We start from the raw sequence: 20,580 nt of genomic DNA on the forward strand, positions 1-20,580 counted from the left end.
CAAAAGTCTTGGTATCAAAATGCAAAAATGTCCTCTTTTCCTGTGCAAAACAACATTTGGAAAAATAACTAACCCAGCTAAAGTGCACGGTTTTTATAACTCAAGCTCCAGGAGGAGGTTTGGGCTGTGTCCAGAGAAGGACATGAGCCAGCAGTGTGCCCAGGTGGCCAAGAAGGCCAATGGCTTCCCAACCTGTATCAGGAATAGTGTGGCCAGCAGGACTGGGAAAGTGATTGTTCCCCTGTACTCGGCACTGGTGAGGCCACACCTCGAGTGTTCTGCCCAGTTCTGGACCCCTCAGTTTGGGAAGGACATTTAGGTGTTGGAGTGAGTTCAGAGAAGGGCAGCATAGCTGGTGAGGGATCTGGAACACAAGTCCTATGAGGAGCAGCTCAGGGAGCTGGGGTTATTTAGCCTGCAGAAAAGGAGGCTCAGAGGAGACCTTACTACTCTCTGCAACCACCTGAAAGGAGGGCATAGCCAGGTGAGGGTTGGTTTCTTGTCCTGGGCAACCACTGCAGGACTAGAGGACTTAGTCTCAAGCTGTGCCAGGAGAGGTTTAGGTTGGACATCAGGAGTAATTTCTTTACAAAAAGGATGAATAAACATTGGAATGGACTGTCCAAGGCGGTGGTGGGGTCACCGTCCCTGGAGGTGTTTAAGGAAAGACTGGATGTGGCACTCAGTGCTGTGGTCTGGTTGACAAAATAATGTTCCGTCGTAGGTTGGACTCGATGATCTTAGAAGCCTTTTCCAACCTAATTGATTCTGTGATTCTGTGACAGGAGGCAGCACAGGGAGCAAAAGGTGGAAATAAACAAGAAGATGAAATGAGAGCTGGTGGGGCATACGAGGGTTGCCGAAACACTGACACTGGTGCACTTTGAAGGCCCGCACAAGGACCGGGCGGGCAGACACGGGCCGGGCAGGGCCACGGCGAGGGGCGTGGCCAGCGGCAGCGGCGGGCGGTGTCACGCTGGGCCGGCCCGGCGCCCGTCCTGGCAGCGCCCGGTGCCTGCGGCCTCCGCCCGCCTGCGCCCCGCCCTGCCCTGCGGATGTGGAGCCGGCACCGGCGGTGAGTGGGGAGTGGGCGGCCGGCATTCAGCGGGAAGGGGCTCTCGCTGCCTGCGCCGCCGAGAGGGGAGGAGCCTCCGCCCTTCCCGCCCACCCCGCCGCGGCGCGGAGCCAGTGTTGAGCGTGGGCGGCCGTGACACCGCCAGCGCTTCCCCCGCCGCCCCGGCAGCGCTCGGGGTGGTGCTCGCGTCGTGCGGCCGCGGTGGGCTGCGGTGGGCTGCGGTCGGCGGCGGGAAGCGGCACAGGGCGCCGGCGAGCGCGGCCGGGCCCGGCCGGGGGCAGGGAGTGAGTCACCGGCCGTGCAGGCAGCGGGGCCGGCCGGGCTGCTCTCCTCCCCGATATTTAAGTTCCTAAAAAAGGAGAGCGAGGCGCAGCCTGGCAGCGGGAAGGAGCCGTGATGGGCCGCCTTAGAGCGGGCACGGCCCGGACGTGGCGGCTCCCGGGGCCGCCGAGCGGGTGGAGGCTGGGCAGTGAACCCGGCTCTGACCAGCTCTGCGCCGACACGCCCTGGAAAAGGGCTGCAGCTCCCTCTGCCCTGAGCTGGCAAGGTGGTCCCTGGTCATTGGCTGGACTCGATGGTCTCAGAGGTCTTTTGCAACCTAATTAATTGTGACCGCCACTCAGCTACTCCGTGGGAGCGGGAGCTCTAGGGGTTTGACGGCCTTTTGGGGCTGTTTCCCGTGCTTCTGTGTGTGTCCCAAGTTACACAGTGCAGGTGTGAAAGAGGAGGCCAAATTACTTCCCACAGGGTCTGTGCTGGGCGTTGGACAACCTGTTTAAAAAACGTGTGGAAATCACAGAGGCGATTTGGAAGAGTGCTTCATCTCTGTTGTAGTTTTCAGTAGTAATAAGCCTGAAACTAACACTTTACTGAAAGCCTGAAAATAACAAATCAAACCGAGTTTCGAGAGTAGTTTTTGGTTAGATGTTAGGAAGAAATTTTTTGCTGTGAGGGTGGTGAGGCACTGGAACAAGTTGCCCAGAGAAGCTGCCGATGCCCCATCCCTGGCAATGTTAAAGGCCAGGTTGGATGGGGCTCTGAGCAAACTGGGTTAGTGGAACGTGTTCCTGGCCATGGCAGGGGAATTGGAACTAGGTGATCCTTAAAGTACCTCCAACCCAAACCATTCCATGATTCTGTGATGTTTCTGTGATTCTTTCACAGTCACCATGCCAAGTATGATGATTCTGAATAAATGATAGGAGCCAAGTTCACTGAGTAGCACATTGTTTATAAAAAGGCTGTTTTCAAGAGATAACTGCCTGCAAAGTGATATTGTTAACTGGTAAGTAATATTTAATAATTATCTAGAGTTTTTCATTCTTTAAATTCTTTAGAAATGGCAATATGCACAACGTGTCAGGCATTATTTTAGCAAACCCCTGATTATGGATAGTGATGCATTAAGGTGCAGTGACTCGTCAAGACAGTGTAGTTACTTACTGGCAATCTCAGTTACAGTGCCTCATCCCTGGTTATGTTTTCCTCTGTCTGGTTCATTCTGTTTGTGCAGATATGCATCTAAAATGTTTTTGAATACTTTATTGATCTTGTACATTTCTTTTAAAGATAATGCATACTTGGGTTCAGAGCTGTCAATCTGAATGTTGCAGGATTGTGTGCCTGTGAAAAGACAAGTGAAACTAACTGAAAACCCCATTGAAATTCGGCTTGAAAGTTGTTTCTGACAGTTAAAAGTAAATAGACTTGTTTATTATGATAAGCATATGTTTACAGTATCACTGTATTTTGTAGGATAACTTATATGAAATACCGGAGCCTGATTTGTCTATGAATCACAGAAGTATAACTGTCATAAAAGTTGAACTGCATCCTTATAGCAACTTCCTTAGAAATTAAGTATTTTCAGTGTTTTAACAGGAGAGGGGAAACTACTTAAAGGCAGTGGGTAAACTCCCTTCTTCAGTCAAGTTAATAGCAAAAAAAACCAACCCCAAACCAAAATCACCAAACCTTTCCCTCACTTTTAAATTTAGTAAGTTAAAGCTGTGATAGGTTTTATGTTTGGGTTTTTTACTTTTTTTTTTTTTTAAATGGAGCAGGTTAGTGACCAGATTAACTGTTTTATATCAACATCTCTTTATGAAGCATGATACAATGATCTCTGTAGAATAATTTATGTAAAATTTTTTAAAAAGACAAAAGAGAAGTGCCTGGAGTTGTTAAGCCTGCAGAAAAGAAGGCTCAGAGGAGACCTTACCACTCTCTACAACTACCTGAAAGGAGGTTGTTGCAAGGTGGGGGTCTGCCAAGTAACAAGTGATAAGAGAAAATGGCTTCAAGTTGTGCCATTAAAATATTGTGAAAATTTTCATTATGGAAAGGGTTGTCAAGCATTGAAACAGGCTGTCCAGGAAAATGGTTGAGTCACCATCCCTGGAGGTATTTAAAAGCTCTGTAGATACGACTCTTGGAGCTACTGTTTAGTGGTGGACTTGGAAGTGCTGTGTTAATGGTTGGACTCACTCTTGAAGGCCTTTTCCAACCTAAATGGGTCTGTGAGTCTATAAAGGCCTGCTTAGATGATTTGGATTATTTACACATAAAGCTGTGCTCAGTGCTTTGCAGCTGGACTTTGTCACAGAACACTTGGTTTATAGGTTGCAAAAAGTCATTTAAGTGCTTTGAGTTTAATTTGCCTATTGATATGATAGGTGTCTTACTCACCTACCCAAGATGGTGTAAGTTTCCTTGGTATGGTTAAAGCTTCAAAGATTAACTGAGGAGGTTCTTCCTTATAATGTGTTTGCATACTCATACCATGAGAAGCTTATTGATTTTTAAATACCTGTTTGACTAAGTTTCTGTTAATGTTTTAATTTGCTGACAAATACACTATAGGAAGTTGCAAGCTGTTGTTTTTGAGGATAGTTTCACCTTATTGATTTGTTTGAATTTATTTATTTGCTTTCTTCTCATTACTGCTTTGCTATACATAGCAACAACAGTTTTCCTATCTGGAGGGTAGGACACAAATGCCGTGGGAGATCGGTAGCATCTTGACAACTGTGGAAGTTACTCAGCCTGGTAGTAGTAAGTGCATAAAAGTGCACACCTATGCCTTTGCTAAGCACAGACTTGTGTAACTCACTACAGAAAAGTTTTGTGGTGTTTAGATTAATACCAAATATTTTTTAGCATTTGCTTTGTTTTGGTTTTTTACTTAGCAAGCTCTCAAGAGATGGCGGAAAAAACAAAAGAGGTGGTGGAAAGCTGGTCTTTCTTGGATACTGTTGAGTCTAACTTCAGGCCTCTGGTAGTAATTGAACTTGCAAAAGGCACCAAAGAAGAAACCATAGAATGGTTCACTAAACGAATTGTGGACAAAAAGGCAAATGGAGGTGAGTACAGTACATAATATGAAGACATACAGAAAATTAGTGTTCAGGGAATTTGTGGTATAATGATTGTTTGCCAGTCTCATTTCATTTTGCATTTTTGGAACCCACTTAACCCTGTTATTAATGAAAACATTGGCTTAAGGTCAAATGCCAGTTGAACTCTAGAATTCTTCCATTTTTTGCATTGAAGCCCTGATAACCTATCTTTCAATGTAGTGTTGATGTCAGTTTTTATAGCAGTTGTCTAGGCATCTTTGTCCTGTTGCTTATGGAAACATGGTAAACCTTGCCTAAATGAAGATGCTTCGTATCCTGTCCATAAGACTTTGTACCATGTTGTAGAACAAAATTAAGTTAGCAGAAAGCAATTTAATCATGGTAACCTAATGTTGGATTTTATTTATATTTTTTGGTAGTATGTGGGGTCTTACTAAGACAGTATTTCGTTACTCATTTTGGTATGCTTCTGGGAATTGAAGTTAGGCTAATTAATTTGCAATTCCTTGGACTTTTTTTTAAACTTTTTAAAAAAAAGTCATTATTTACAGCTGTTGTAGCTTATGGCTTATGGTCAGTAATATTTCTGTATCTGTTGGATTTGTGACTACCAACTTGCTTTCCGGCCTCTATTAGATAAGTTAGAGATGTTTCTGTTTGAAAAATCTGGTCTCCTTAAAATCAGTGGGACTGTTTGCAGAAGCACTTCTGGCTTTTGTGGTGTGAACCTTAGGGAAATAGATCCAAACAGTCCCCATTGTTCCAGTTCATTCTTGCAAGTGCTTCAACAGAAGCAGGGCTGAATCAGAGGGTGACCCTGCAAGATTCTGAACACCATATGTCAAGTGTTGTTGAAATCTTGGCTCTTTGCGCCCTTAAAAAGAGACATTTCAGCACTCCTGTTAGCTAGGGCCAGTATATTGGATGCTAAAATACTAGGGCTTTTAGATGTAATTTTAATGTACTTTCTTGCTTATTTTACCCCTCTTTACTTTAAAGGTGCACAACTACTGGTTAAACCACTGGTTATGGAAAATGGCGTTGAAAATATTTATCTAGTTGGAGCTTCCCACTTAAGACTGTTGCTCGGAGCTGAAACTGTAGGTTTGGTGAAGGAATGCAGTGATAACTCAATGAGAACTTTTACATACAGCAGTAGAAAAACTTTCAAAGATTTTGCAGGTAAGCAATTGTAGGAATCTTTGTCATTGCAAAGTAGAGACTAAAGATTATGAGCAATTGTGCTGCTAAATCTCCTACGTTCTTTCTGTTCCTTGGAATGGTAACTGTGAACAGCAAGACCAAGCCATGAAAAAAATACTTGTTTTTAGCTGTGGAAATTCAGGTCATATAATGGATTTTGTTTTCTTTCACATGGCTTTAGTTTTTTGCTTGTCTTTTCCTTTATGCTTTTCTATGCTCCAAATAGTCTCTTACTTGTATGAAAGATTTTCTTGGAAAATAAGACAAGACAAAGAGCTGATAAACATGATTTTATGATTAACAATCCGTGTTATGAATTAATGTAGCAATTTAATTTCTGTGAGCCAGTTTTGAGGTTTATTATCTTATAATTAGCTGGAAAAAATAGAAACATTTTTCTCTGTTACATGTACACATCAAACAAACTATAATTAACACTACAGACGCATTCAGTGGAATTTGGGCATGATTAGTGGAATCGTTTCTTTTCCTCTCTTATTTTATGAAGGTGCCAACACAGGAACATTTCCTTTTAAATGTGTTGCTTGTAAGCTATTTAACCCCCCTACAGTGGCAGAACTCATTTTTTGCTCTGCAGGTAAATATTGGAGTTCCAGCTTGGTGTTGCTAATACTTTTAATGTGGCTGTTTGAGTGATGCCTTTTACCACATTTTCAATATCAAGGTTCTTGGGTCTGCCTGAAACAATTTGAACTTTTGTTGTTCAGTGCCAGTTTTGCTCAACACCACTGCTGTGTGCAATAACTGTTGCAGTGTCTTTACTTTTGTGGCCTTGCTTTCCTGAAATTAGGAAGCCTTCAGAAGAATTGTCAGTTGCAAGAGCGCCACTTCCGTTTCTTTCATGCCTTTACATTATTAATGCAAATCTGACACAAATTCCCCTGTTGATAGAATCTCTAGGATTAGCTGGAATTCCAGCTGCTGTAAATATGGTTTTGGCTGTATCCATTGGTATTTTTTCTTTTTAAAGGCACAAATCTAATTTTAGTTTTGTCGAGGTGCAGTCAGAGAAATTGTCACCTAGAAGAGAAACTCTGCAGTCTGTGTTGTCTTGACAGTATTTCTGTTTGCCCAATTTAACTAATACTTTGTTGTTATTCTTTGTATTAGAGTTTTGTTGATATTTTAGCTTCTTACTTAGTGTATTTAGGGCAATCCCTATAGTTTCATATTCCTAAGGGGAAAAAATAGTAATTTATTTTTTATCTCCACGAAATCAGACTCGTGTTTCCATGATGATAAATTCATGGGGTTGACATAGGTTTGTTGCTGTAATTTTTTTTCTGTTTCTGGTTATTTCTTTGTAGTTATTTGCTGCCAGGGTTGTATTCCCGTGCTGCACCATTTCATACAACCTTCTTTTTTATCTAGATGACAATCACAATTTCCTTACAATGGCAGAATGTCAGTACATCATCAAACATGAACTTGAAAATTTGAGAGCTAAAAATGAAAAAATGATCCCTGGATATCCTCAGGCAAAGCTGTACCCAGGGAAATCAATTGGTAAGCAGTGTAGTTTGTTGCCTCTAACTCACTGTGTTGATGTAGGATAGTGTTCATGGTGGAAAAACAGTAATTTTCCTTTAATGAAGAGAAATCCTTCAGACATTCAAGTCCCACTATTTTTAACCAACTTTGTTTTTTCACTGGTTCAGTAATAGGAGAAAAGGCAATGGATGCACAATACAATGAGAAATTCTGATTAGGTATCAAGAAAATATTTTTCACAAGAGGGTAATCAAACATTTGATCTGGGATTTAAAGAGATTATTGGTAACTCTGTCCTGGGAGACTTCTAGATCCTTTCTAGACAAGGTCCTGAGCAGCCCAATTTAAGCCACACCTACCTTGAGCAGGTAGCTGGACCTGATTGCTTCCAGAGGGCCTTCTATCCTGAGTTGTTCTGTGAGGCTGAGGCTCTGGTCTCTTCAGCTGGGTAGTTTTTGCACATGTTGATGTTATTGATTAGTTTTAATTAGTACCAAAAATACTAATTTTTAAATTACATGATTATATACTTGGATTGTCTCTGTATAAAAATACTGGAATGAGTAACAGTGCTCCGGAGTTATACATTCCGTAATATGAAGGAAGTTTTATTTCATTTATTTGGTTTCACTGATTCTCCTCTTTGCTTCAAGGGCTCTTCCTTTTCATGGGAGAAAGAAGCAATGAGAGCTGGTGCTATTTTTATGGTAGCTGGAACTAGTTTGTTGGCAGAGATGCTACAGATTCTTAGGAGAATGTATCTTAATAATTGTATGTCCTTTTATAAACAGTATCTTCATTCATTAGTGTTGGTCATCAAAGGAGATCTGTGTATATTAGTGGTTCAAAACATGTAAATAAATGTAGATGTCAGATGAGTTTACATTGGTAATTTTTTTATATAGCCAAGGTATTTTTCTAGTCATGTCAAGCAGATGATGATGGGAAATAGTAAAGTACTGTCACACTTCCAGTGCCTCCCTGTTTTTTAAATTATTTTCTTTTTTCCATGGTTGTAACTTCCGGGCAGTTTGTTTATCCACACACGTTGTATTGCTTTCCATAATAAAGTTAAATACAGATTGTGGAATATGTAGTTTGTTTGCAATGAGCATGTGATGTAATTTATGAATTAGTGTAAACTGATGTTTAAAAGGCTTTTTTGTATCTTTCCTATAATCAATACAATGATGGCTTTGTGGCTATCCCCACAAAGCTACATATAGCACTTCAGTCCTGACCTGTAGCACTTTTTGCTATTGAAGCTGCATCTGGTTATATTGCAAAGCTATGGAGTAGTTACTAGATGTAAAAAGGTTGCTCTTTCTCTTCCAGTGGACAGCACAGTAGTTGCAGGAATAGGTATAACTGCTCTCTATAATTTTTAACTAACATGAGACAATTTTTTTAGGATTTGAGTACTAGATCTATTTCAAAGGAGCTTTAGGCTTGCTAAGCACACAGTGTAACCTGTTTGCTTATGTCAACTTCACTGTCCTTTGAAGGAGTGTGAGGTATCTATTTCTTTTCTCTTTTAGTGAGAAGATTATTGACCAGTGGTATTCTTGTTCAGATTTTCCCTCTGCATGATAGAGAAGAGTTGAAAAAGCTTCGTCACAGATGGTATGGCCGAGTGAAAGTTGGTTATCAACCTTTAGGTATGTGAACAGCATTTGCACTGTGGTCATGCAATGGAGTCGTGAAATTAGACCACTGCTGTTTTACCATTTGGACAAGTTTTTCCTCTTCTAGTGTTTCCTGTGGGACCTCCTGAAATGGTTCTAGACTTGCAAAATTGGTGGTTTCCGGAGTCTGCAGATTTGGTGTCTGTGAACTTCCATGTAACAGCAGTCTGCACATCACAAATTCTCCCCACCAATCAGTAAAGCAGGAATGGTCCAAGCCAAGACTGCTTTTTCAGACTGACTCTTGACAAGCTCCCACATGTCTGGAAATCCCAAAGCTTTTTTGTGTTGTAGGTGTGTCAAAAGTGTATTTACAGCTGTTTGTTTTATATTCATTGTCTGAATGAAGACTGTATGTTGTTGCATGCCAGCATCACTTGAATGTATTTTAGACACTGAATAATCTTAAAATGATTATAATTTTTAGTCTGGCCATGTGGAAAGTTAAGTTCTAAACTCTAAACCTGTAAATGTCATTTAAAAATAAGAAACTAAGCGTTTGGAAGCTTGCCTGATTTTAAGTCTCTCAGTCTTGCAGTTGCTTGAGGTTCTTTCCTGAGCTGCAGGAAGTTAAAGATCTGGCTTGATATGGCTGCCACAGAGTATTGTGTTAGGAGCCTTATTGTGTGCTGTTCTTTTGTTTATGTGAGAAAGGGTTTTTTTTGGACTGACACTGAATCCTTACAAAATTTTGAAGTAAATCCCAGGTACCTGTTAAGTATGTACAAATTTAGGGATGTCGTTCATGTTGGGTGCTTGGAGTGTGAAGTCATGCTAATGACCTACACTTGAATGTATTTGTTAAGGACTTTTTGATTGACAGGGATGTTGGAGTGCTGATCCTTCTGTCTGTTTACCTTTCCTTCTTGCTTTCAGAGACTTTTATCTGGTTGACAATTGTAAGCTTCTGCTGTAGTGTTTTGTAAGCTGTAAGAATATTCTGGTATTGCATGTCAGGTTTTTTTGTGGTAGCGTGTTACAGAGGTAATACACTGCAGTAGTGTATTTACAGTGTCAGTTCAGAGGCCATGCTTCTGTGGCTGTTTTGTTAGGCTGGTGAATGCAGAGCAGTGGCATACAAGCAATCTGGTCTTCCAAGCAGGTGAAGATAAGAGATTTCAGCATTCCCAACTCTGTTTGATAGGCATTTCTATATCTAATCACTTCTAGATTATATGAATAATAATCCTATTTTTTTTGTTGTTGTTGTTGTTACTAAGATAAGTGCGATGTCTTCTTGGAGGTAATACATCTGTCATGAAATATATCCATTATTAATGCACTTTCCAAGTCTCTGTAGCAGACAAACTTAGTGAGTACAGGAAGTATTTCATGTATCAGTTGTCTGTTGAAGAGAGTTATCTCAACCTGATTATTCTCTCTGACATGTTTTAAGATTTAAGATTTTGATACACCTGACCATCTATTCCTTCAGTTCCTTGAGGGTTGTCAAAGCACAGCTAGCTTTTTTTGCCTGGGCAAGATGAAACAAATTTGTTTTCCAGGAGTGCATATGCCAGTGGGATTTTTCAGAAGCTGGGTGTCACTTGCTGTTAAAGTTTGGTTTTTATTACATCAGATGTCTTTCATGCCGTTCATTGATCAATTCTGTGTTCAAGAATGATAGTGTTTTCTCTTTGGTTGTTTTTTGGGTTTTTTTGGTTTTTTTTTGTTTTTGTTTGTTTGTTTGTTTGTGGTTGTTTTTTTGTTTTTTTCTGTTTGTCTGGATATCTGATGTTGATGTAGTAGTTATTGGGGTATTTGATTTCCTTACCATCTGAATGGTATGGTTCTGTGTGTATATATGTAACATAAAAAAAATTCAGATAACCGTCTGACCTTCTGGAATAAGGGTGAAGGAAGAAAGAAGAAGCAATGATATTCATTGTGTTATTTAGAAGAAGAAATTCTGGCCAATGGAAAGTTACAAGTTCATGTAAGGTCAAGTTTGATATTGTACTGACTTCTCTGTTAAGTGTAGTCTTAATTGCTTAATTTCTTTCTGCAGATGACATACGCTGCTACTTTGGTGAAACCATTGCTCTCTACTTTGGCTTCTTGGAATACTTCACATTTGCTTTGATTCCAATGGCTGTCATTGGGATTCCTTATTACGTGTTTGCATGGGAAGACTATGACAAATACGTCATGTTTGCCACATTCAACCTCCTGTGGTCCACTGTGATACTGGAGGTTTGGAAGCGGATCTGCGCCATCCTGACGTATCGCTGGGGGACGCTGCTGATGAAACGACAATTTGAGGAACCAAGACCAGGCTTCCATGGTGTGCTGGGTATCAATCCTGTCACTGGCAGGGAGGAGCCAGTGTACTCAAGCCTTAAGAGGCAATTACGGATTTACCTGGTGTCCTTACCATTTGTGTGCCTTTGCCTCTACTTCTCACTGTATGTGATGATGATTTACTTTGACTTAGAGCAGTGGGCTCTGGATTATCACAAACAGAATGAGTCTAACTTCAGCAGCTTGATGCTGTATGTGCCCAGTATCATCTATGCTGTTGTGATTGAAATTATGAACCGTATCTATCGGTATGCTGCTGAATTCTTGACATCATGGGGTAAGAGAGTTGTTCATTCTTCTTCAAGTTAGAATCCCACATACTTAGAATTTGTTTCTTTGTAGAATACATTACTGTGAGCTCTTGTTCAACAGAATGCTAAAGAAATTTCCCAAAGTAGGTTCTTGCTGTGGGGTAAAAGAGATGGCCTTTTAAACTTCTTATATTTTGGGTATTCTGAGATTACAGTTTCATATTTGGTTTAATTTGGTCTGAGTCTGACATGCCATCAGAATGGGTGATCCTGCCTTTGGTGCAGATGTTCCCCCTCCCTGATTTAGCTCTTTGTCTGGCTGTATCGGCCACAGTGCTGACAAAAGAGGTGAGGGGAGAGCTCAGAGGTGTATGGATAGCAGGAAGGGCTGTCCTGGCCGGTGGCACCCACAATCTGGCTTTGCTGAGTGTGTTTTAATCTGCTGTACATCTGTGCAGAGGCACTGAGATTACAGAACCAAATCTAAACCCAAGAACTAAATGTCACATGAGACTGTTTATGTATGCTACATATATAACAAAGACTGGGATTTCACATCCCTATCAAAATGTGATTCTCTGGGCACTCTTAGAAGAGGAGGAATGTTCTAACAGATTACCTTTTTTTTTCCCCCTTGTGTGTGTGACTGATTTAACAGATTAGGCCTTGTGTTTTGTAACCTAGCATAAGGAGAGTGAAATGCTAGTATTTATTTTGAATTTTAGCACTTCTACAGACATGTGAAGTCACTTTCAGACAAAGTTAATAGAGTAAGCTAATGGACAATTAACTGCTTCATGTCACTCCATATGGCATTGATTTCCAGGACAGAATCCAGATTACTAAAGCTGGAGACACAGAAAATTAACAGAAGAAAGATAAAGCAAAAGGGAGATTCATGCAGAGACAGAATAAGAAGAGGTGTTGAAGTGGGGGCTGGTTATGCTTGCCAAAATTATTTGCTCAGCAAATTCAACCTGACAGCCGTGGTAGTAAAAGCAAGCAATTTCTTGATTTGTTTGTGACTGTTCAAGGTTTTTATTTAAATAATGATTTTTAAATTCATATCTAGGGCTCAGTTGGCTGTTTTGTTTCACTGTTTTTTACTGTACAGCAAGAAAAAGCATTTCTGGGAACTACCCAGTTGTGTTGGTCTGATAGACTGAAATGTCTTTAGCCGGCAACTGAAGGGGGTTTTTTAATCCAGACTTTTTTGGTTTTAAGCTGATGTTTCATATTCAGCAGAGACAGTACTTATATAACCTGCTACACTGACAGCTTGTGCCTTTTCTGAGCTATCTGATATGTTTATGCTGCCATGCTCTGAATAGGCTGAAGAGCTCATCTGGCTGTCTTACCTTCCTTCCCACCTGGCCTATTTTCAGATAATACCTGACTTCAGCAGCTAAAGTGACAAAGCATGGGAAACAATCTGGGGTATTTTAAGCACCCCTTTTGCACCCACTTATCATGAAAGCTGATTGTATTGTGAAATCTAAAAGTAAAAATTGCATTCAGTCACTTGAGTGTTATTTTCCACATGTCAGGCCTTACTTCATGCTCCTGTCAGAGTAGAACTCTGCTCTTTTGTCCTGAATGAGGTCCATAGGTGATGGTGTCTCCTTTCAGCCTTGTTGACACAACACGTGCTAGTGTACTGCCTTCTCAGTTACTGCTTAGCCAGGGCTTTAAAGGTACAATCTGACAAAATAGCAGGAAGAAATTGAAAATCACCACTTCCCTTTTCTCCCCTCTAGTAAACCAGCCTTCCTGAAACATGAGGTTCTGACAGTGTATTTTGAATGAACTGAAAATCTCAGTTAAAATGAATAATGCATCTGTTGAACTTCATGTAATCTAGTCTTGCTTTACAGTCTTACGTAAATTCCTTGGAGAGGGATGGGAGTATTTCTCAGAACATTTACTGGTTTTTGAATCAAATTTGCAATTGTTACTTTTTGGTATATATTCCCATTAGTCTTGCATTAGTTTTCAGCCAAAGAGCAATCAATAATTAGACACATTTTGTTAAGTCTTAAGAGTGATGGATGTTTTTTCTTCTATAAAATAGCTCTTCAGAGTTAAGAAATATATAAAAGGAAAAGTAGAAAAAATACTGGAGTTGTAGTAAAAAATGTGTTTGATAATATTGTGCATCAAATTAGCTTTATAGATTAAGTGAGGTATTGGTACAGTATACATTCATTTTACCATAAAGTGTTGGAATAATACAAACTATTAGATAAGTAATTTTCATGCAGAGTAAAAGTGTCTGTTTGCCCTTTGGAGAGTAATGTCTAGTACATGATAGGAGCTTCTGCTGTTTACTAATTAATAATTTTGTCGCTATTTTAGAAAATCACAGGCTGGAATCTTCATATCAGAACCATTTAATTCTGAAGGTTTTAGTAGTAAGTATATCATATAAGCAGCTTTTAAGATTATTTAAAAAGACAGCTTGTGCTGTGTTTTATTAGTGCTTTCCTAGCATTACCGCAGTGACCCACAGTTTTCCTCAAGGCCAAATAGTAGCACAAATATCAGAGTAAAGAAGATTTCTGTTATGGTTGCAGTAACTGCTAGACTGTTTTAGATGCCTCTTTTATAGTGGAGAGTTGGCTTTTTATTTGTATTGATTTGTTCTTTCATTAGGATGCTGTATATATAAGTTTCCGTTAATTGGTGTGGTCCTGTCTTCAACTGAGAACTATTCCATTCAATTTTTGCACGATTTTATGGTACACCATATTTTTAAAAGTTCATGTATTAACTTCCACCTATACTAATGTTCAGACAACTAGTTAGAGGAACCTGAAAATACCTGTCCATCAGTCTGCCCCTGTGCAGTTCATAGCATATACTGATCTATTTAGTTTACCTAATCTTCTTGTTTCCTTTTTGAAAAGATCATTTAAGTTTCTTCCTTCTTTATTTTCTCTATTTCCTTAGAGTTCCTTCCTTATTTCCTTCACCATGTTTTTTTTGTGTGTGTGTGTTTATTTGGGGTTTGTTTGTTTTGTTTTGTTCTGTGATATTTTTTGTGTTAAATCTCTGTGTTACTCATCTGTTACTGGTAATGATTAAAAAAATTGTGAAATGTCAAGTGTTAGTTCCCCCCAGTTTTCGTTCTCAGTCTGTGAGAGGCTCTCTGCACTCCCAGTATTTATCTGTATTATCCATGAGCTGCAAAACAGGAGCTGCAGCACTGTTAGCAAGTAGGAAACTTCAGAGTTTGATTGTGATTTTTCAAGTACAGTACTGTGATTATGTCTCATTTTAGAAGTAGGAAATATTTCTCTTGGCCATAAAACCTTTTGAAGTGATTAAATATAAAGCACAACTAACATATATAAAGGAACATTTTTACATATTGAGAGATATATCATCCAACATGTATATTTTTGTAATACAATAATATTTTATATATTATATTATTAATATATAAAATGTTATATATTATAATATGTTGATAAAGTAGTTATTTAAAAATTCATTGATCTAAATTAAGATCAATATGTCCTTTTTATAGTGTTATCTCTGGAGAAATTGCCAAAAAAATGAAAGTTAAGTAGAAGGTGATACATTTTTAATGTCCACATTTCGTAATTCAGTTGTAGTTCTCTTTGTACACTTTACTTTAGGAAAGCATTAAGCTTGAGTGAAAAACTTAGTAAGACCAATATTGAAAATATGTTTTTCCTGACCTAAGGTTTGAAAATGGTAAAGAAAACTTTAATGGACAGTTTACGTCTTCATGGAAACCATTTAGTCAGAACAGCTGTTAAGTTAGATGATAATTCTGCATCTGAACTTTTGCTTGAGTACTAAAACCAAATATTTTTATTTGCAGTTCAACTTCTTAAATTGTTTTGCATCTCTGTTCTACATTGCCTTTGTGTTGTTTGATATGAAGCTTTTGAGGCAGGTGAGTTCCAAGAACATCTTAAGAATATTGATGAATCTAGGAAAATAACAGATTGATTGAAAGACTTTAGTATTTAATAGTTATTCCAAAACATAAACTTGGCAATTAATATATTTCACCCATATTTTCTTAGAAATCCAGCTTCCATGTTTCAGTTTCCCTAACATTATTGAAGAATAATAACAGAGTAGAGTAATTCTTTCTCTCTGTATAAATGAGGAAATGCTTTCAAATAAATTTGATTATTCTCTCACACAGATGAGGCTGGGAAATTTTCATTTCCTCTTTATTTCCTTTTATGTTAGAAAATGTTCTTCTCTGTAGTGTTTCTAATGAGAGACTCTTGAAAATAGGGTTGTGATTAAGTTTATGACTACAGTGAGGATCTGAGAATAAATAAAAGCAAAAATAATTTGTAGTTGTTATTTTAAATCAACTTTCACACTCAAATGCATGAAAATTACATATAAGGAAAATATTTTTGCTCTAAACATAATGAGCAGTACAAGAACTTCAGCTCAAGACCTCTGTTACTCTGAAGTGATCTCTAGCAAAACACTTGACATATATATATCGGACATAACACTTGAGACATTTCCTGTAGTTTCAGGTAAAATCAGGAAATAAAAAACATAGAAAAAAATTCAGTCTTTAGCTCTGTGATTGTCATTGGTAGATATTAAATATGCATTACCCTTCATTGTACTTGGTGTACTGTTTCCAAGATAACATACAGATACACAAAATATTTAGACTACTAACTCCTAATTAGTTCTTTTCAGCACACAGCAGAGGATGAGAACTGTACTTTTCTGTACTTTTCATATGCTATTGCTAGGTTTGTTAGGCTGGCCTTTTCTTCATAGTATAGTAACTTAGAGTGGTACAAGAGCACACAGAATTGCAAATGATCATAGGTTCATCACAGTTCTATTATTTTTTATTTCTTTTTTTAAACTTAAGAGCTTGGCCACTTTGCTGATAACTTCGCAGATCCTCAACCAGTTTGCAGAATCTTTGCTTCCTTACTGGCTTCAGAAGAGATACAACAGGAGGATGAAGAAACGCATGTGTTCCCAGAAAACTGATAGGGATCTGTCAATAGCTGAACAGGTCAACGTGGAGAAAGAAATGGGAACCTATTTGGTATGTTGTACTACTGTAAAAGAGTTAAAACTTTTCTGGGCTGTAGTTGACAGGGACATCAGCTAAGGCAAACAAATATTTTTGGCTGTCTGGCCTGGCAGCTTATTTTCAGCTTCATCAGCTTTGCTGGTAGCTGTTTATGCAGCTTTATGGTATCCTGGATCAAGTAGTGGATACAGTGCAGGATCCCAGAATGAAGGGAAGGAATGAACAGAATGAAGGGGAAGGAGTGAACAGCTCTTATCTGGAGCTACCTAACCCCATATCACTGGAAAGAAGTATTTGTGCAATATGCCCTTCATCTCCAAGGGCAACCCAAAGGCTGCCGGGATGAGTAGGATGGCACAGGGCAGATGGAAATTTTCTGTTTTGATTTGGTGTTGCAGTGGTACTAGTTTAAACAGTCAGTTAAACTAGAGCCTGAGAGAGAGAGCACTTATGTCTGGATGGGGCCAGAAATGGAGGATAGAAGAAACCAGCTCTTCAAAACAATACTCTTGCTGGAAGCTCTTGTCTTTTGAAACCACAGGTTTGGTATTCACTGTCTTCTTGGTTCTGTTCTTGACCACCTCCTACGCAGTATAATTTTTAATTGTATTTAGCGGATTTCATGCACTTCATTACTTAAAATTCTGAAGAAATTAACACAGTGGCCATCTATGTGTATGTTAAGGCCTTACAGACTGGCTGACAACTTGATCAGATGCTGCAAGCAGAGTCACAGGAGTCTTAATACTGTATGATTTTATGTTTTTGCAGAGTAAGAAGTACATGTAGATAGTGTACCTTTCATGTAAAAGGTAGACATTAGCAGTTTGAAATTTGATAATAATGCCCTATCAGATTCCTCTCTTCCTGCATGAAGTGCCATGAAGTGGGAAAAGGAGAAAGAACTATCACCTTTACAATTTAAAAACTGTACAGATGTGTTCTTGTGTGAAGGTTGGAGGGAGATAGATTTAGACAGCCTGTCTGTCTTGCAGTGCAGAACACAGCAGAAGTCCCTGCGTTAGTGTCTGAACTGGTAAATCAGCACAGTCCAGCACAACACCTGCACATCTGCCAGCACAGCTCCCAAAGTTGTGTGTCAGCATCAGGCCTGACCAAATAAGCTCTGCCTCTTAGAGCTGAGCTGACTCCTGCTTCTCAGCTGTCACATACAAAGCCAGTGTGGTGTCTGAGTAACATTGCCCAGTGCTTCTTGTGCAGAGCTGGATCAAATGAATCTGCACCTGTTGTACTGTTGTGCCCTGAACAGTTTTTCATGGGAACCCAAGAGGTCAGTTGTAGAGTTAGGACTTTGCCTTGCATGTGTCCACTGCTAGCCTCAGTTTCAGTTCTAAGTACTGTGTACTCAAAGCCAATTTTATATTCAGTCTAAAGATTATTGTTTTGCTGTGCTTGTCAATAAATGATATCAGACCGCTGATTTGTTTGCAAACAGTGAGCTGTCAGCAGGCAAGAATATTTCTAAAATTAAAACTGTCACAAGGGGGAACCATTTGACTGTTTAGTAACTGAGGAGTCTTGACAGAATTCTGTGTCTCAGGCTCTTTTCTTTTGTTTTCCTTCCTTCTTTCATATATTCTTTAACATTGAATTTTCTATTCTTTTTGTCCTCATTCTTGCTTACTTTTCAAATATCCAGCCCTTCACCCTGTTTAAGATCTAAAAACATCCTGCAATAATTTTTTAATTATTATTTTTCTAATTTCTGCTTCACTCCTCTAGTTAATTTTTCCCTGAATTTCTTCCTTGGTTTTGTTTCCTTGATGCCGTAGCTGATCTCATGCCTGCCAGTTGCGCAGTTACACATTTCTTTAACGTAGTCTTAGACTCCTGTCTTCCTACACAAAGTTTCATAAATTGAGTAGGAGAAAAATACTTAGTTCATACTCTGTTATTCTAAAAGCCAGTAGGTATTGGGCAAGGAAATGAGAAGAAAAGTGTGGGAAGCAGTGGGAATACTGTGCAGTTACCAGAAGGAGGAGCACAAAGGAAAGCTCTCTCTCTGCCTGCAATGATTGTCTGAGAAAGTGATAACAGTAACAGATGTGTGGCTGCCATTCCAATGAGTGTTCCTGCAAACGTCCCTGAGGAAGACCTTAGCAAAATTTAGAGTTTGTACAAAACGTTTCTGATGAAAAAATCTTAATGGCTTTAAAAGTTAGGTAGCTCTTCCTGGTCTGGCCTGCAGATTGGTTTCTGAGACCCAACTAGTGTGCAACTTTAAAACGAGTTCAAGTGAAAAATGGAATTAATGAGTATCCCATATTGATTTCTGAGCTTGCAGGGTTCTACTGCCTCTCTCTGTTTCCTAGGGGAAAAAAGCACACGATGCTGGAGAGGGCAGTCAGTTTAATGGCTGTGATGGGCAAAAAAGAGTAGGTAACTGTATCAGATGATACTTGGAGCCAAACCCACTTTTATGTGGTTCTTGTAATAATTTCAGTTACTATCAAGTCTTCATGATTTCAGTTTTGAGAGAGGACAATACGTGTGTCTGTGTTAATACAAGATAGCTAGATCCCAGTTTAACTTTTTTGTTTTATTTCACCATTCTTTGCTTATGAACACTTTCTCTTTAAAAAAAGTGATTAGTTTGGTTTTTCATTAAAAAATTGCTGCAGTTGTAGCAAACTATTATTAATACTACAAAACTAATATGCAAATATATGATCACCTACATGTGAATACTTAATCAGCACTTAAGTACCCATGTTCTTCATTTAAAGACCAGGTGACAGACCTGTTGGGATTTGTTAAATAGGTTTTTTTGTTTGCACTAATTGTTCCTTTGAGATGTCAGTGCTGCCTTGTAGATTTCAGCCTTCAAGTGGGCCACTAACTCTGTCCTACCAGTTTGGAAATGAACAAGCAGAAATACCAGAAACGAGTTGCCTATCTACCAACCTACCATTCTGGTTGGATCTTTCATGGACAGTCTGAAATGCTAGGTCTTCTATTGCCACAGTGCTTTCAGGAGAATGTTGTGCCAGTTTAAATGCATGGTGCTGTTTTTCTGTTCCTCCCTGTTCCTTCTGTTACTGTTTAACTGAGATACTCAGGAACATTGATAAGTTGAGACATACATAAACAGTAAGAATGTGTTTATACAGTTACTTCATGTAATAAGGATAGGAAGTGAGACTTGCAGAAAATTCATTGGGCAAAAGGAAAACCCTGGGCCTCTCCTTGTAAGAAGTTTTTAGTGACTGAATAATTCCAAATGAATTATATTTTTAAAAAAAATTGTCATTGTTTACTATCAGCAGTCATTTCCAAATAACAGATTTGGGATGAGGAAACATATTTGCAACTGTAGTATGATTTCTGGTTTTTTTTTTTTTTTTGGTTTGGTTTGGTTTGGGTTTTTTTTTGGTAGCTTACAGTTGTTCTTCTGTTTGCTCTATTTTTCAGGGTACTTTTGATGATTACCTGGAGTTGTTCCTACAGTTTGGCTATGTGAGTCTTTTCTCGTGTGTTTATCCACTGGCAGCTGTCTTTGCAGTGTTAAACAACATCACAGAGATATACTCTGATGCCTTAAAGATGTGCAGAGTTTACAAGCGTCCATTTGCAGAACCCACAGCGAATATTGGTGTTTGGCAGGTAATTTTTGTGTCATTTGTTTAAAAGAGGTTTCAACAACAGTATGAAAGCTTTATGTTTGTCCCATGAGCCACTTTAAAGTTCAATAGGTACTTTGTTCTCTTCAATGCCCTGGCATATCATCTATCCAAATATATATCCCAATGATATTTTTGGTGGGGTTTTTGACCACATTTCTTTCAGTTGCCTTGGAAAAGAAAGCATATATTTTCTTTAGTTCTTGTATGTGTATTGTACTCCTGTTACAACTTCAACAAAGCAAAGCTTCCAGATATTGCCCAGTATTCTTTATAGCCAGTGTATTTTGGAAATAGTAACTTCTGATGCAATCTCAGAAGCATGGAGCTCAGCAGGGATTTCAAAAGAAGTGGAAGAATAGGTAAGTAGTTGGATTCCTAAGCCAGGCTAGTGGCCTGTGCTGCTGTGGTTACTGGTACTCAAGCTGACTAATTTTAAAATAACCTGGATCTGTGAGCAGGAGCTGGCGCTTTCTGCACAGCCTGAACACTGT

At 39.1% G+C, this 20,580-nt stretch overlaps 1 protein-coding gene across 3 annotated transcripts in view; it reads left to right on the forward strand.

Annotated features, from left to right (window-relative positions):
• The first annotated feature begins 955 nt into the window (after window positions 1-955).
• ANO10 (anoctamin 10) overlaps window positions 956-20,580 on the forward strand; it is a 122,276-nt gene continuing 102,651 nt past the window's right edge. For 2 of the 3 annotated variants that reach the window (XM_082293017.1, XM_082293019.1), the window contains exons 1-10: window positions 956-1,075; window positions 4,264-4,437; window positions 5,434-5,616; window positions 7,030-7,164; window positions 8,688-8,807; window positions 10,843-11,412; window positions 13,742-13,797; window positions 15,237-15,311; window positions 16,275-16,457; window positions 19,878-20,069. In XM_082293017.1, coding sequence (XP_082149143.1) covers window positions 4,278-4,437; window positions 5,434-5,616; window positions 7,030-7,164; window positions 8,688-8,807; window positions 10,843-11,412; window positions 13,742-13,797; window positions 15,237-15,311; window positions 16,275-16,457; window positions 19,878-20,069 — 1,674 coding nt within the window. In that variant the 5' untranslated portion in view covers window positions 956-1,075; window positions 4,264-4,277. Of the gene's footprint in view, window positions 1,076-2,239; window positions 2,361-4,263; window positions 4,438-5,433; window positions 5,617-7,029; window positions 7,165-8,687; window positions 8,808-10,842; window positions 11,413-13,741; window positions 13,798-15,236; window positions 15,312-16,274; window positions 16,458-19,877; window positions 20,070-20,580 lie in introns of all 3 variants that reach the window. The other variant, XM_082293018.1, reaches the window with a different exon arrangement.

Source organism: Coloeus monedula (genome assembly GCF_965178545.1).
Source record: "Coloeus monedula genome assembly, chromosome: 1".
In the NCBI taxonomy this organism is placed as follows: Eukaryota; Metazoa; Chordata; class Aves; order Passeriformes; family Corvidae; genus Coloeus; species Coloeus monedula.